At 40.5% G+C, this 13,794-nt stretch overlaps 1 protein-coding gene across 12 annotated transcripts in view; it reads right to left on the bottom strand.

Moving 5' to 3' along the window:
* The window catches only part of FRY (FRY microtubule binding protein), a 340,234-nt gene that overhangs the window by 116,952 nt on the left and 209,488 nt on the right, over positions 1-13,794 (bottom strand). For all 12 annotated transcript variants that reach the window (XM_042948349.1, XM_042947801.1, XM_042947961.1 and 9 more), the window contains 3 exons: positions 12,446-12,578; positions 8,871-8,978; positions 626-884 (listed from right to left, as the gene is read on the bottom strand). In XM_042948349.1, coding sequence (XP_042804283.1) covers positions 626-884; positions 8,871-8,978; positions 12,446-12,578 — 500 coding nt within the window. The remainder of the gene's footprint in view (positions 1-625; positions 885-8,870; positions 8,979-12,445; positions 12,579-13,794) is intronic.

The following is a 13,794-nucleotide window of genomic DNA, read 5'->3' as shown; positions in this document are numbered from 1 at the left end:
CTTTCCTCAGTGCTGTTGTGCTTCCCTGAGCCTCCACCTTCCCCAGACTCTCAGCTGTGTTGTTCCCTCGCCAGGCCCTCTCTCTGCTCATTCGATGCCAAGTCACCGCTGCCCCTGCTCTCCTGACAACACTTCTCCTCAACCGGCTCTTGATAACGTTGTCATTAATTTTTGCCATTTAGGACTGATTTGTGAAGGAATAAAGAAACCACAAGGTTGCATTTTCTTCTCTGTGGATATTGGGCAAGGCAACCAATATGTTGCAGGCTAGGAAAAACAAAACAAAACTAGTGGGCAGCTAACTTTCATATATGCATATCCATGCTGGCTCAGTAGCCATGCCTATAGCCGTTTGCTCTTACAGATGTATAATCATAATTCTCGGAAAAGAGCGATTTCTACTCCCTTAATGGTTTTGTGAATGTTAACGACTCTCACCTGATAACATATCAACCCTGAGTTTCCCGGTCACAGTTGACACGGATGGAAAAATTAAGGGCCACCACAGGGCAGAAAGTTCCTAGGTGGCTGGAAGTAAGAACGCTGAAGTGTCTCCGAGCTGTGACGCGTTTACGTGTGTACTGTATTAGGGAATATAAATTGGTGGGAGGAGTGTGAAGATTACCTCTGAATTTCTGATCTTGCCGGCTTGTTCGTAGACTTTTCCTTGAGTTTGTGTGACCAGTTTCCACTGCGTGAGCAGCTGAAGCAGTAACTTCAGGGACGAATCAAGGAGCGTGTGGTGCATGTCATTTACTTCCCGGAGTAGGAAGTTGGTAAAGCCAAACAGTACATCTTCTCTCCAGTCTGAGAAGTCAACAAGTAAACCCTGAAGAGAGTTTTGTGCAATGTGTCGCAGTTCATCGTCCATATGAATAGACAGCCTGCAAAATGAGTCAATGAAAATAAAGGGATTTAGTTTATTAACTTTTCTTCTAGATCTGTGATTGAACAAATACAGGCCTCTGTTTTTCCTTGTGTCTCAAAAATGGGTCGCCCCCAGGGCCCCTGGGTGGCTCAGTCGGTTAAGCATCCGACTTCAGCTCAGGTCATGATCTCACAGCTGATGGGTTCGAGCCCCACATCAGGCTCTGTGCTGACAGCTCGGAGCCTGGAGCCTGCTTTGGATTCTATATCTCCCTCCCTCTCTCTGCCCCTACCCCACTCACACTCTGTCTCTCCGTCTCTTAAAAAATAAATAAACATTAAAAAAAAATGGTTCCCCCTTCCATATACTCTTCATTCGGCTCCCCTAATGTGGACACCTTATATGACCATGATACCTTTATCAAAGCTAAGGAATTAACATAGGTGCAGTGCTATTAACTAAACTACAGATTTTATTCAGCTGTCACCAGTTTTTTACTAATGTCCTTCTTTTCTGTTTCAGGATGAAATCTAAAATATTACATGGCATTTAGGTGTATCTGAATAACTTTTTAATACATTATTGACTATAGAATACATTAGTATCAAACCCTGTCACTTTTAAGGATAAAACAGCTGAGTACCAGAGAAGCTAAGGGACTCATCTGGAAGTTCAGTGAAAATGAGCAACTAAGGGTTAGATCAATGATCCACAATTTTGGCCCACCAAAGGAGATGCGGTAATGTCCGGAGACATTATTGACTGTCACAACTCAGAGAGTGCTACCGGCAGTTCTCTAGTAGTTAGAAGCTAGTGATCTGGCCAAACATGCACGGGCCAACTCCCTACAACAAAGAATTATCTAGACCAAAATGCTGACAATGTCAAGGTTGAGAAAACCCAAGTCAACCTGAGAATGTCAGGGTATTGGTGGTTTAACCTAGAGTATCATAATGATACTAAATCTTGACATTGTATTAACCATCAGTTAACATAATGTTGTATAGATTCTTCTATTCATTTATTTAAGACACAAATATTTTTGAGACTCTCCTGAGATGCAGACGTAACAGCCCTTAGGATATCGAGGTCAGTATGGTTGTGTCAATCGGGTAGGGTGCTTGTAGGAGCCAGGGGTGAGATGGTGTTGGAGAGGAAGCAGAGACAGCTTGGCAAAGGGTCTGTGGGCCATGCAGGGAGGCAATACAGCAGGGAAGGGGTGAGGTGTGTGTGCTCTGGAATCAGAAAGCCTGGATCAGTGTCTTGCCTCTGTCAGTTACTAGCTATGTGACCTTGTGCTAGTTACTCAATCTCCCTAAGCCTCAGAGCCTCATTTGGAAAACAGGGAGAATAACTGTACTCACATTTCATGAATTTGTTGTGAGGTTCATTAAGATGACCCATGTATGGCATATGGCACCACAAGGAGGGTGTGGTAGGCACTCAGTAACTGTTAGCTATTATTATTAGAAAAAAAAAACTGTATCTTGAAAGTTATAGGTGATATAACATGATTAGATTCACATCTGGAAAAAAACAATAGGCAGACATACGGAGGAGAAGGCTTAGAGAAGCAACCAGAGGCAGGACAGAGACCAGCTAGGAGGTCACTGCTGTGACTTAGGCAACAAGTGGTGGGGGCCTGACCCAAGGCAGAGGAGTGGTAAGGAAGGAAGACAGAGAGATCAAAGACACTGAGGGGATCATATTTCTAAGGACTCAGCAGCCTGGAGGCATTTAGTGTGGGAGAAGAAAATGGCTAAGTCACTGAGAGCGCCCCCAAATGGTCGATATTCTCCTCAATGAAAGGGAGGAAACGTTGGGACCCAGAGTGGTTAAGGAACTTCCTCAAAGTCCAGGATTCCAATCTAGCACATCTAACCCTTAATCTGGTTTTCTGCAAAAAAACCAAGTCTGGTACAGTTCTATATTTTTGAATAAACATGGTTTCAAAAACTCGATAAGCAAACACCTTTCATATTCTCTAAAGCATAAAGCACACTAATTGGTCCAAATTTGACAATATAAACCAGGCAAAAGCTTGTTAATGAGCAGATATATACCAAGTCAGGGAAAATGTATTTCCTGTTCCAAAAGCAAGTGACGTTCTACAAAGATGATGAAAAGGAAGATCTAAGCTATTTCTTCCGGTTAGACTTGCCCCACTCAGTCTACAGTTCTTAAGGAGGTCACAGTGACTGAAAGAAAACAAAGATGCCTTTGCCCTGAGCTTCCAGTTGAGGACTGGCCAAACTTACAAACTTTGTAAAACAAAGAAAGAACTTACAAACTTTCTTTGTATTTTAATCAGCAGCTTATTAAGTGTAATCTGTAACACATAATATCTGAGTTAAAGCTGGGGTTAAGGGCCTGAGGCCCCCCTCATATGGGAAGAAACATTACTCTATAAGCACCCCTGAGTCATTCTGCAGCCCATGGTTTTAAAAAACATTAGTTTATAAAACAACAATTGAAGTCATTTTCCCATCTTAAGTTCATGATTCCTATTTATTGTATTTATACTATCTATGGTCCTGAATGTTTGAAAGATTAAGCCTCTGCAAATGACAAGCCACCTTTAGGATGGGAAAAACAGGCACTCAGTAAACATTAACTGATGGTAACGTGCCAGTGCAGAGGTCCTGGAGGCCCCGCTTTCAGTGATCCAGAGGGGCTGAGCTGTGTGATCGCGAGGGCATGTGCTGCTCCCACAGACTGTTATTGAATAAGTAAGGGTGTGGCTTAAAAGGGGAAAAATCAGAACCTGAGCAAGGCCACCTTCTTGGTTGGTCAGACCAGATAAATGACTTTTAATGGAAAACACTTTCGTAAAGGTGAGCTCAGCTTCACATGGGGTCAGCTTAGTACTTTTGAATAACCTTGTTGTGTTAGAGATACATGAATGAAAAGGGAGTGTTTTCAAGTTCACAGACTATATCCAGAAGAAAAAGATCCATTAGGAGAAACAGCCCCTTCTAAACTATGGCAGGAAAAACAAAAGGTTATTAGGAAAAGGTAAGGAACCTGCTGCCCTATAACGTCAAGGGCAGCAGAGGGAAAGATGGTTTTATTTATTATTTATTTCTTAAAAATGTTTGTTTATTTTTGAGAGAGAGCGCAAGAGGGGCAGAGGGAATGGGAGGGAGACAGAGGATCCAAAGCAGGCTCCACGCTGTCCGTGCACAACCTGACGCAAGGCTTGGACTCAAAAACCATGAGCTCATGACCTGAGTCAAAGTCAGATGCTTAACCGACTGAGCCATCCAGGTGCCCTGGAAAAATGGTTTTAAAGCGATGCCCAGGAAACCATGGTTTCCAAAAGTAGTAATTTGCCGACAGGTGGGTGGTTAGCCTTTGTAATAATTGCCAGAAGTGGCTGGAATTTCCTCTCTGCAGGTGTTAAACAATGAACCTGCAACTATTTACGGTGCTCCGAATTGCATCTCAATGAAAAGAAATTAAAATTAAAGAAATAAGAGTAAGTGGTTTATTGAGGCAATATATGCAATTGAGACAATAGTTCTCAGATACTCAAAACAACTAGCCACCTTGCACTATACAGACACATACTGAAAGGTGAATAAAAAATGGTATATGATAAATATTTTTCAAGTACCACAGAAGATTCTGAAACTGTGTACACATTACCTCATCAATCTCCACAGGTTATAAGGAAACACTGCATAAAAAGTGTTTATCTGTCATTTTGCATCAAACCAATGACGTGTGTCGCTGCCATTTGGCTTTAGGAAAATTCTGTACATTGGGCAACTGATTTTACTCTTCTGAAGTCCAAATCTCCTTCTCTGAAAATAGGACTAAATACGTGCCCAGCTTTCCTTAACATAATGTGTCTGAAAATGCATTGTACATCATGGCATAATCTTTTATGCAAATGCAAAAATGCCTAAAAATAATAACTCACATTTGCTGAGAGTTTACTGTGTTCTAGGCACTATGTGAAGTGATTTATATGCATTATTTGATTCTAACAACCTTATGACAAATTATTCGAAGGGAAAGGTAGACCATGAACAGCACAGCAACAGCCATGCTGTGGGAAGTGACAGAGGACAGAAGCCTGTATGCCATTGGGGGAAAGGTCCTTCCTGTGGTCAAGGGAGAGAGCAGGAAACATCTGGGAGAACAGTTAAGAGAAAAATGATGCCCATGGCCAAGGACACAAGTAAGTTCCCCTGCTATGTGGAGAATCCCAGGGGTACCCAGACAGCTGGGAAGGGCAGGCTTTGTGAGCACAGGAAGGAAATTGTCCCCAGGGATCTTATCATGATGTCAGGACAGCCAGCGTGGCTTCCATGGAGCCCAACTGGAAAGATTCTTCACACAGCCATTATAAGTGGGCTGAGGGATACACATAAAATCAGAAACGTAGTAGCTTGGGGAAAGGGGTTTGCCAGTTCATTCCATACACCATTGTCCTGCTAAACATACTACTGTAAGTCTGAAATTAGAGTGTCTATGGTAATGTAGTCATTACCTGAAATGCTGGCAAGGGGCTCTGGGGACAGTCATGTGGGACATATCCTTGAAACTCCTTATTCAGGGAACTGAGCTTGGGCGGGTCAAGGGGCAAACAGGGAACTGGCAGGAATGTCGGTCTTATTTTGCTAGTTTTAAAGAAAAGAAAGTTTTTCTCCAGTAACAACGTACCATGGGTGCGACCACGAAGTATCTAAACTAAAAGGTCTCATACCTCTCTGACTAGACTGTATATTGTCTCAAGAGTCAACTCAGTCCCAATGCGATTGACGATGGGGGAATAAAGTAACTATAGACGTGAAACCCACATTTATTGCTCTTGAATTTCTTCATTTTGTCCCTTGACCCTCTCTCAAGGAGGTCTGAAGGGGCTCATTTTCTCATAGGTTAACAGGACCCGATGTGTAGGTCAAGCACTCCAAGTTATCCTTCCCTTGAGGAGAATAGCCTCCGGCTTCCTTTAAAGTTTATGAAAAAGGTCTCTTCACAGGCTTCCCATATAAGTCCAGTCATTTTCCTGATTTCTAAGACTTGAACTCTCAAGAATGTTTATTTGCTCTTTCCCCTCATAAAAACAGTACCCGTTGCTTTGGGCTTTGTAAGAATGTACGTAATAATAAACACGACGCACCATAAATAGCACTGACATTCCAACCACGTCTAAGAGAATTCCCTTCTGGCATGCCTGGCACCATGGTCAGCAGAAGTCAGGCGTCCCTGGATTCAGTGATCAGAGTGATTCCAGAGGTAAGAGTCCACCCCACAGAGTCACGGAAAAATAGATTCAGAGAGTGTATCTGAACGCTGCATGACATTTCAAAAACTTTGTATTCCAAAGGCCTCAGCGCGTGTAATCTTCAGCAATTAGAACTTCACTGACACCAGTGAACTTTCCTTCTGCTTCAGTCGAACTGAAAACTGCCTTTTCCCTGCTGACACATTTTCCCTTGGGTGCACCAAAGCGCACGTCTATGACATTTAGCCTTCTCAACAGCCTTATGAGATAGGTGGTGTTATTCCTGTTTCATCCAAGGCAAAAAGGCCGACGGGTTAAATAATTTGTCTGGATCACATGGTTAGTAAAATTGCAAAAGCAGGATTGCAAAATCCATGGTTTTCCTGTGATTCCATTTCGTTCCCATTTTTTTGGTACTTCCTCCAAATCTCTCAGATGGTGGTCTCTCGCTCTCTGGTGGTTCACAGGCCATGACGAGTGGTCCTCTGTCCCCTGATTTCTCACTGCCACATCCAGCCCTTCCGCTCGGCAACCCCTCCTCTGTGCGAACACTTGACTCCTACTCACTCACGTCCTCCACTGCTGTCCCTGGCATACCGACCGGCTGCTCGCATACCTTTTGGGGTAACCTTGGCACCTGGCGCCTGCTTCAGAGCTTTTCTTTACCCTCAGTTTTTGCCATCATCGTGGGATACTCAAATATTAACAGTATTTGAGTCTCTTATTCCTCAGCTTCCCTTATCCCCAAACCACCATGCTTATTATTCTTTGGGATTCTACCCTTTGTTCCTCCTTGGATCTTCTCACCCGGAGCTGGAAGCCCCTCTTTGATCCAGGCTTATTTTTCCTTCCTTTCCACTGCTTCCCTGCTTCCAACGAATGTGCTCTTTGTTCACATTCTGGTTGTTAAGCTGCGGCAAAAGCCTAGGCTGTACCTTTTTTTTTAACGTTATAATCTTCTTGAAATAGGTCCTAAACACGGAATGGAAGAAAGAAGGGCGCGTGGTGTGGAGGTTGCTGATTACAGGAAAGAAGAGGTTACGGGTAGCAGTGACCAAAGCCAGCTAGGAGGGTGCATGGCTTTGGCCAATGAGCACCAGGGCTTGCGACAGTGGTTTTCAAAGTAATAGATCTTCAGTCAGTCTCACAATCCAGCACCATCCTGTGTTAGTGGTGACTGGCAGAAGGAAAGGGGGCAGTTTTTTCTATGGTTGGAAGACAGTAGGCTACAAAAGATATTAACTGATGGCAAGGAGCGAACAACAGGAGTCCATACTGGCCCTCCGGAGGAGAGGGCGTGATGACCACAATAAGCAGGAACATGGTGCTCTGTGGAGATACTCTGAGGCTATGGGATAGCCACTGGTGGTCTGCAGTCATGTGGGATGAGGGCTTGGGTTACTTTACTTGGATATTGATGAGAAGGGTGCTCTCCAAGGGCTAGTGAATGTGGGTAAACGGGGTCATGCGTAATGCATCTTTAATTCAGTCAGTGTTAGTATTTGTTAAATTATTTTTTGTTAACTTTATTTATTTTTGAGAGACAGAGAGTACAAGCGGGGGAGGAGCAGAGAGAGAGAGGGAGACAGAATCCGAAGCAGCCTCCAGGCTCCGAGCTGTCCGCACAGAGCCTGACACGGGGCCCGAACCCACACACTGCGAGATCATGACCTGAGCCGAAGTTGGACACCTAACCGACCGAGCCACCCAGGCGCCCCAGTCAGTGTTAGTGTTTGTTATCCTCCTCAGTGCTTTCCTCTGTGCCACCATTATCAGATTAACCAGACTAAACTAATATTTTTTATAACATTATTCTCGCTTAAAACTCCATTGGTCCAAATTCCTCAGCTAACAGTAAAGATTATCTAAAAATTTACCACTCCAGTCTTATTTCTATGCCTTTTAATCATTGGCTTTTATATTCCTTTTTCTTTATTTTTTCAAGTCAAGGAGGACTTGTGGTCTTTCTCATCCCACTCCCTTCATGCACCCCATTCCTAACGATTTCACATTCTAAATTGCTTTTAAGTAACGTCACTTTTGATTTTTAATTTAAAGGCACATAACTGTCAACTAGGGCTTCAGATCAACATGTGAAAATTATGCTTATTTAAATGTATCAACATAATTTCACTCAAAGCAAATTCACTTGAGGTTCTAGCTGGACTGAGCATTCTTATGGACAAATGTTGGGAGGGTGATCAATGTATGGTTTGGGGCAGATTTCTGAAGCACTAAAATTAGCTAAGCACTTTGGCTCCTGAGGGGTCTGTGGGCCTCAGACCGGGAATCAGACCCTGAATGAACTCTTCTCCAGGAAGACCCACCTCCTCATTCCCCAGGCCTACCTCTGTGCCTTTCTGTCGTCACTCTCTTTATCGTTCTGGGTTCTGTGTCAAGTTTCACCTTCTCCCAGAACTGATTTGCTGACTTCCTTAGTCCCCAGTAATCCCCCTGCCCACTGAACTCACGTGTCACACTTCAGGTGCTATTAATGTGCACAATTTCAGGCCTTGGATAGTTGGTTACCTTATGTACTTATGTATTTGCTTCTAATTTGGATGTGAAGCCCCTTGAATATGAGGAAAAAAAGCAAAAAAACATTTCTTTATTCCCCCTTGCCTATACATAGTACCTAGAATAATGCCTCATTTAGTAAAATCTGTCAATTTTTTAATAATCATTCTTTTTGCTGTTGTCGTTAAGAATCATGACAAAGGATTATAATCAATTGTATCGAATAAACCCACTGCAGCTCTCACTTACCTAGCCAGCAAGTCAATAAGTTCAAGTTTTGACATGCCATCAGGAAGGAGTCGAGGGATAGCAGCAACACAGGTCCTGAAAAGATCTATTTTTGGCTTTCTCTCACCCCTAGAATTTGAAAACAAACATGGGTCAAAGGCTACAAAAAGTTAAAAAAAGAATCAATCCAATCTGTGAAAAAGGACTAGAATCCAGGCCTTCTGGATCACTGCCTGGTATTTACTGCACATTTTTCTCAAAAGTTTTTGACCTTTGTAGCTTGGCCTGTTCTAAGGGAACTCAGAAAGATTTAAACGTTGGAGGTATATATCTAAAAGGACAAATGCCAATGTCAACAGCATTCTGCCATTGAGTCTGCCATTCAGTTGGGTTCCATGGGGTTTGGTCCCTGTGGACTGCATTTAAAACACTGAATTTGCTAACATGCCTAAATGCATCAGCGTGTAAAAAGCACACTGCACTCATTCCTACATTCAGCATTTAAAAACGGGATTTTAGTGTGTACAAGGCATAGTGCCTCTAACAAGCACAACATCTGGAAGCTTGTCTCTCTAGCAAGTTATATTTCTCTTCTGGAGTCCCCACGGTCATTAAAAAAAAAATTAAGTGCTTCTAAAAATAAGCCTTTCATAATGTCAGGTAAACTCCTGAATTCTATATGGTTGTGCATCCAATTCTGATTTGTAAAATTACACTGATGAGCCTGACCTCTATGGAGATTCCTTCCCTCTTTTTATTGTCTTGACAATATGAATGCTTAAAGATAATTAGAGTCTTCTATATTCTGCTGTAAAATCTGAAGGAACGCTACATTTTGTGAAAAATTATTTCAATTTTGAGTTGCTTAAATAGGTAACTGATTCTTAACCACATATTTTGTCCATAACCTTTATGAAAAAACTCAACCACCCATCAAATCCTTCAAAAAACCTAAGTGATAAAATATAACAACATATTTAAATTCTGGTAATTCAGTCTTCTGAGAATAAATATAAAACTGTCATGAAATTAGTGCTATTGTAGGACACAAAGACAATGATGAAAGTGCAAAGTAGCATAAAGTCATTCTTTTTTGGAACATTAACTGTGGTCAGAATAGAAATGCAGCAGGCAGGATCCGCCCTGTCTATAATCAGACAGAAATTCTGCTCTGTGACATTACTTTTTTGCACGGCTTTGTTTAGGTCTGTCAAGAGTGAATACAAAACTGTTTATGTGGAAAATAAAACACAAATGTGTTGACTTCACAAATGCTCTGCTTTTGCAGAAAGTTATAGGATTGTTTTCTCTCCTTTTCCATCGTCCTTTCTGCATAGTCCTCCTTGTACGAGGACTGGAGAAGGAGCCATTGCACAGTGGGTTTTAATCAGCTGAAGGGAGGAGGAGTCTTCAAGGCCATCCTCAATAACTGTACAGAGTTAGAGCTTAGTGATGGCTACTGATCACTGGCAACACGGTGAGTTGTTTAAATAGCTCTTCTGGCTTGCTCACCAGATGTTTTCAACAGCTGGGATTATTTTCCTATCTGTTGGAAAACAGATGACCCTGCTGGCCTCAAGTATAAGGCAGATTCCACGAGGCCTCCAAGCTGATAAAAGAAGCCCAGATTAGAAACTCTAATGGGTACATGATTTCCTTCTACTACAGCAGTCCTTGCTTTCTGGGCTTTTATAGGAAGCAAGTGAACCTCCTCCTCTCCCCATAACATAATTTTTATTAATAGGTATTATTATTGTCTTCTAGCATGTACCACAAAAGGGACGGGGAACGGGAATGGAGCAAATAGAATGCTTAATGTTCAAGTTCATATCCTAAGCAGAACGTGGCAAAGCAGGAGGATTGCATATCAACCGCAATGATGGTTTCTGTTGGTGTGGTGTGGACCTTCCCTGTCTTGTCCTAAATGCTTATGTTTCCCTAGTGTTTCTCTTTGTCTTCTGGAAATGTAGCAATGAGTTATTTCCTACTCCAGGATCTGCCTCAAAATGTAGCATAGAAAGTATTCCCAGCCCTGTTTGGGGGTCTTGTGATGACTGAATAGACAAAGTAAAGAATCATCTTAGAAAAAGTTTAAGGTATTGGTTAAAATACAAACAAAATGTTTACAGTTACATTTAAACCTGTACCTTTTTATGGTTTTGAATATACTATTTTGGTCCTGACCCTATCTTATGATCTCTTGATTATCAATATAGTTTTCCTTTACAAGTTTTTCTTTACCGTTTTTCAGGCAAACAACCATATGGCAGAAGTTTTAGAAACACGTCTTTTATCTTCTACATTATCAATTGAAAATTGCTTCAATATGTTAAAAAAAGAATGTACTAATGAGGTTAAAGGTTGACAATCTGGCCATTTGTGAGGCTGGAACCGGAGCTGGAGACAACACATTTGATGTTATTCATCTTGGTCAATTTTAATTTTTGCGATCATTTAGGGTGAAATCTAAAGCAACGTGATCATTTAAAACAAATGACTGGCAAGCTGCAGGATAATATGCATTGTATAATCCCATTTTTGTACAACAAATACATATATGTATATATTTGTGTCGACATAAGGAAAGTTCCTAAAGGAATCACGCTGAGTCAAGCAATGGTCGTAGATTTCAAGTGGAGCTCTGAGGAGGAGGTTTTAATTTTAACTGTAGATACTCCCAACTATGTATTTAGAATAATTCTGTATGTTTTACTTTGTCTTATCATGTATTGTTTTGTTTTGTCATACTTCATTTTTGAGGTGCCTGCCATTGCAATAAAAATACACACCCACAACATAGAAATACTGAATGAATTACCCTGTATAGGTAACAGTTTTCCAACACACTGTGGTGTTTGGAACTGGAAATGCTGAGGAACAAAGGAAACTTTCCCGGTTATATTTTTGGAAACTTACGCCACAGGTGCCACGTATAATTTAATTCACAGTCCAACAACAAAGTCTGAACTTTCTTGAAGTGTGAAGTTATAGCCTAATCCTAGTTCCTGCCGTAACGAATCAAAAGCAGCAAATACAAGTTGCATGAGTTTCTTCTGCAGAGCTCTAATTACAAAGCTGCATCTTAGATTTGGGCTGAGCACATTGGATTTCAAATGAAGAGTTACATTCACAACTATAAATTATTCTTCAAAGATTCAGTATTTCTATGACACGGTCGCATAGAGATTATTAGGCACATGGAACGCTCACGGTTCAGGAACAATCACTAGAAACAAGTGAATTTGAAATTTATAAAGATGGAATGTCTGTAAACTGGTGATGTCACTCTGGCACGCAGGCTGTGACAGAGCTAGCTTGGGAGCAACTTGTGGACCACTGAGAGACTTGGCCTCCCGTTTCTAACTTACTGGCCTAAGGACACTCGAAATATAACTGAAATAGATCAATCTCAGGTTTGACCTTATTTTCAGAGTTAGTCAAATATAGTCAAGGTACGTTTTTACTATCCTTGGCACTTCTCAGAACTCTGATGCTAGGAAGAGCAGAACAAAATAGTGAATAAATGGGAAAAATCTCTGCTGGTACATTTTGGCTAATTAATCCTTCACTGAAAACTTAGTCCTCACTGTACTCACGTGATCATGTCTTCAGGTTCTTTGTTTAGCATCTGAACATTCGTTAGCATCATACACCTTCCCACTTCTTTATCGAGGTGCCTTAAAATGTTGTCCACAGCTTTTCGTACTTGGGAGTAATACAAGGACATTCCTGGAAAATGTGCATTATAGTTACATCTTTGACTAAATCCACCAAGGAATGAAATCCTACTTTGTTCCTCCCCTATGACATGTTTTTACTGAAGACCATCTATGGGTCAATGACTTCATTAAGCAGATTCTAATTCAATCTAATTTCTGTAGAATGCTTGGCATAGTGTCCTGAACTTGGTAGGTGTTCACTGAATAATCACTTAAATTTAATAAATCGGAATTCTCATACTTCAAAGGGAAATATTTTCCCGAAGAGTTAAAATAAAAAGGAAATAGGTAGTCTTGCTTTAGAATTTTTATGTTTTTGGTTAGTACAAGAAAATTCACCATCATTACTGATGATGTAAATAAAGAACAATTGTTATTTGGGGTTGGGATTTTAATAAGTTTATTGTTCTCTGAAATATATGTATAGATTTTTTAGTAAAATAAACAAAAATGGCTTTACATCACAAATTTTAAAATGAAGTAAAACCTATTTTAGCTATAGCATTTTTACTGTTCTCATTAAATATAGTGTCAATGTTCTACAGTGGAAGTCAAATATATGTAGCCTATGTGTATTTCATGTATGTATATGCATTTCATATATTTATGTATATAATACAAATGAAAAGCAAATTGCTTTGCATTTAAAATTTGTACTTTAATGAAATAATTATTAATGATTATTTTTTCATGCATTAAATCTTTCTGAACTCATTTGAGCATTTCCTAATTAAAGATAAACATTTGAAGCAAAAAGTCTCCTCAAATTTCCCTCAGATCTTTGACATAGGAATTATTTTAACAAAGTTTGTAGGTTTCTAAATTCAAGTATTCAATAAGAAAGAAACAAATGCAAAAATCACCTCTTTGGATTAAGATAGCTAAATTAAAAAAAAATAGTCTCATATAGCTAAACCCACAATATGACCTGGCATGTGTGGGATGTGGAATGTTTAAAACAGGGATTTAACTAATTTTACTGAAAAAAAAAAAAAGGGAAAGGAAGTATAAAAATGAATGAACTAACAAATGAATATTTATATGGTTGCTTTTTAAACAGGATATCTACCAAAGGACACAGATGTCTCAGAAATTTACTGTAAAATGTAGATAATCAATATTAGAAGTTTGAAAAGACCGTAGATAAAAGTCTAACGTTTAAATGGCAAAATGTTTACCAGGAAGTCCCAGAAAGTTTAAAGGGCAGTAAAACAAAGCACAGCATG

This window comes from Panthera leo, chromosome A1 (assembly GCF_018350215.1).
Source record: "Panthera leo isolate Ple1 chromosome A1, P.leo_Ple1_pat1.1, whole genome shotgun sequence".
Taxonomy (NCBI): Eukaryota; Metazoa; Chordata; class Mammalia; order Carnivora; family Felidae; genus Panthera; species Panthera leo.
The sequence above is the reverse complement of the archived record's forward strand: the minus strand, read 5'-3'. Positions and strand labels throughout refer to the sequence as shown.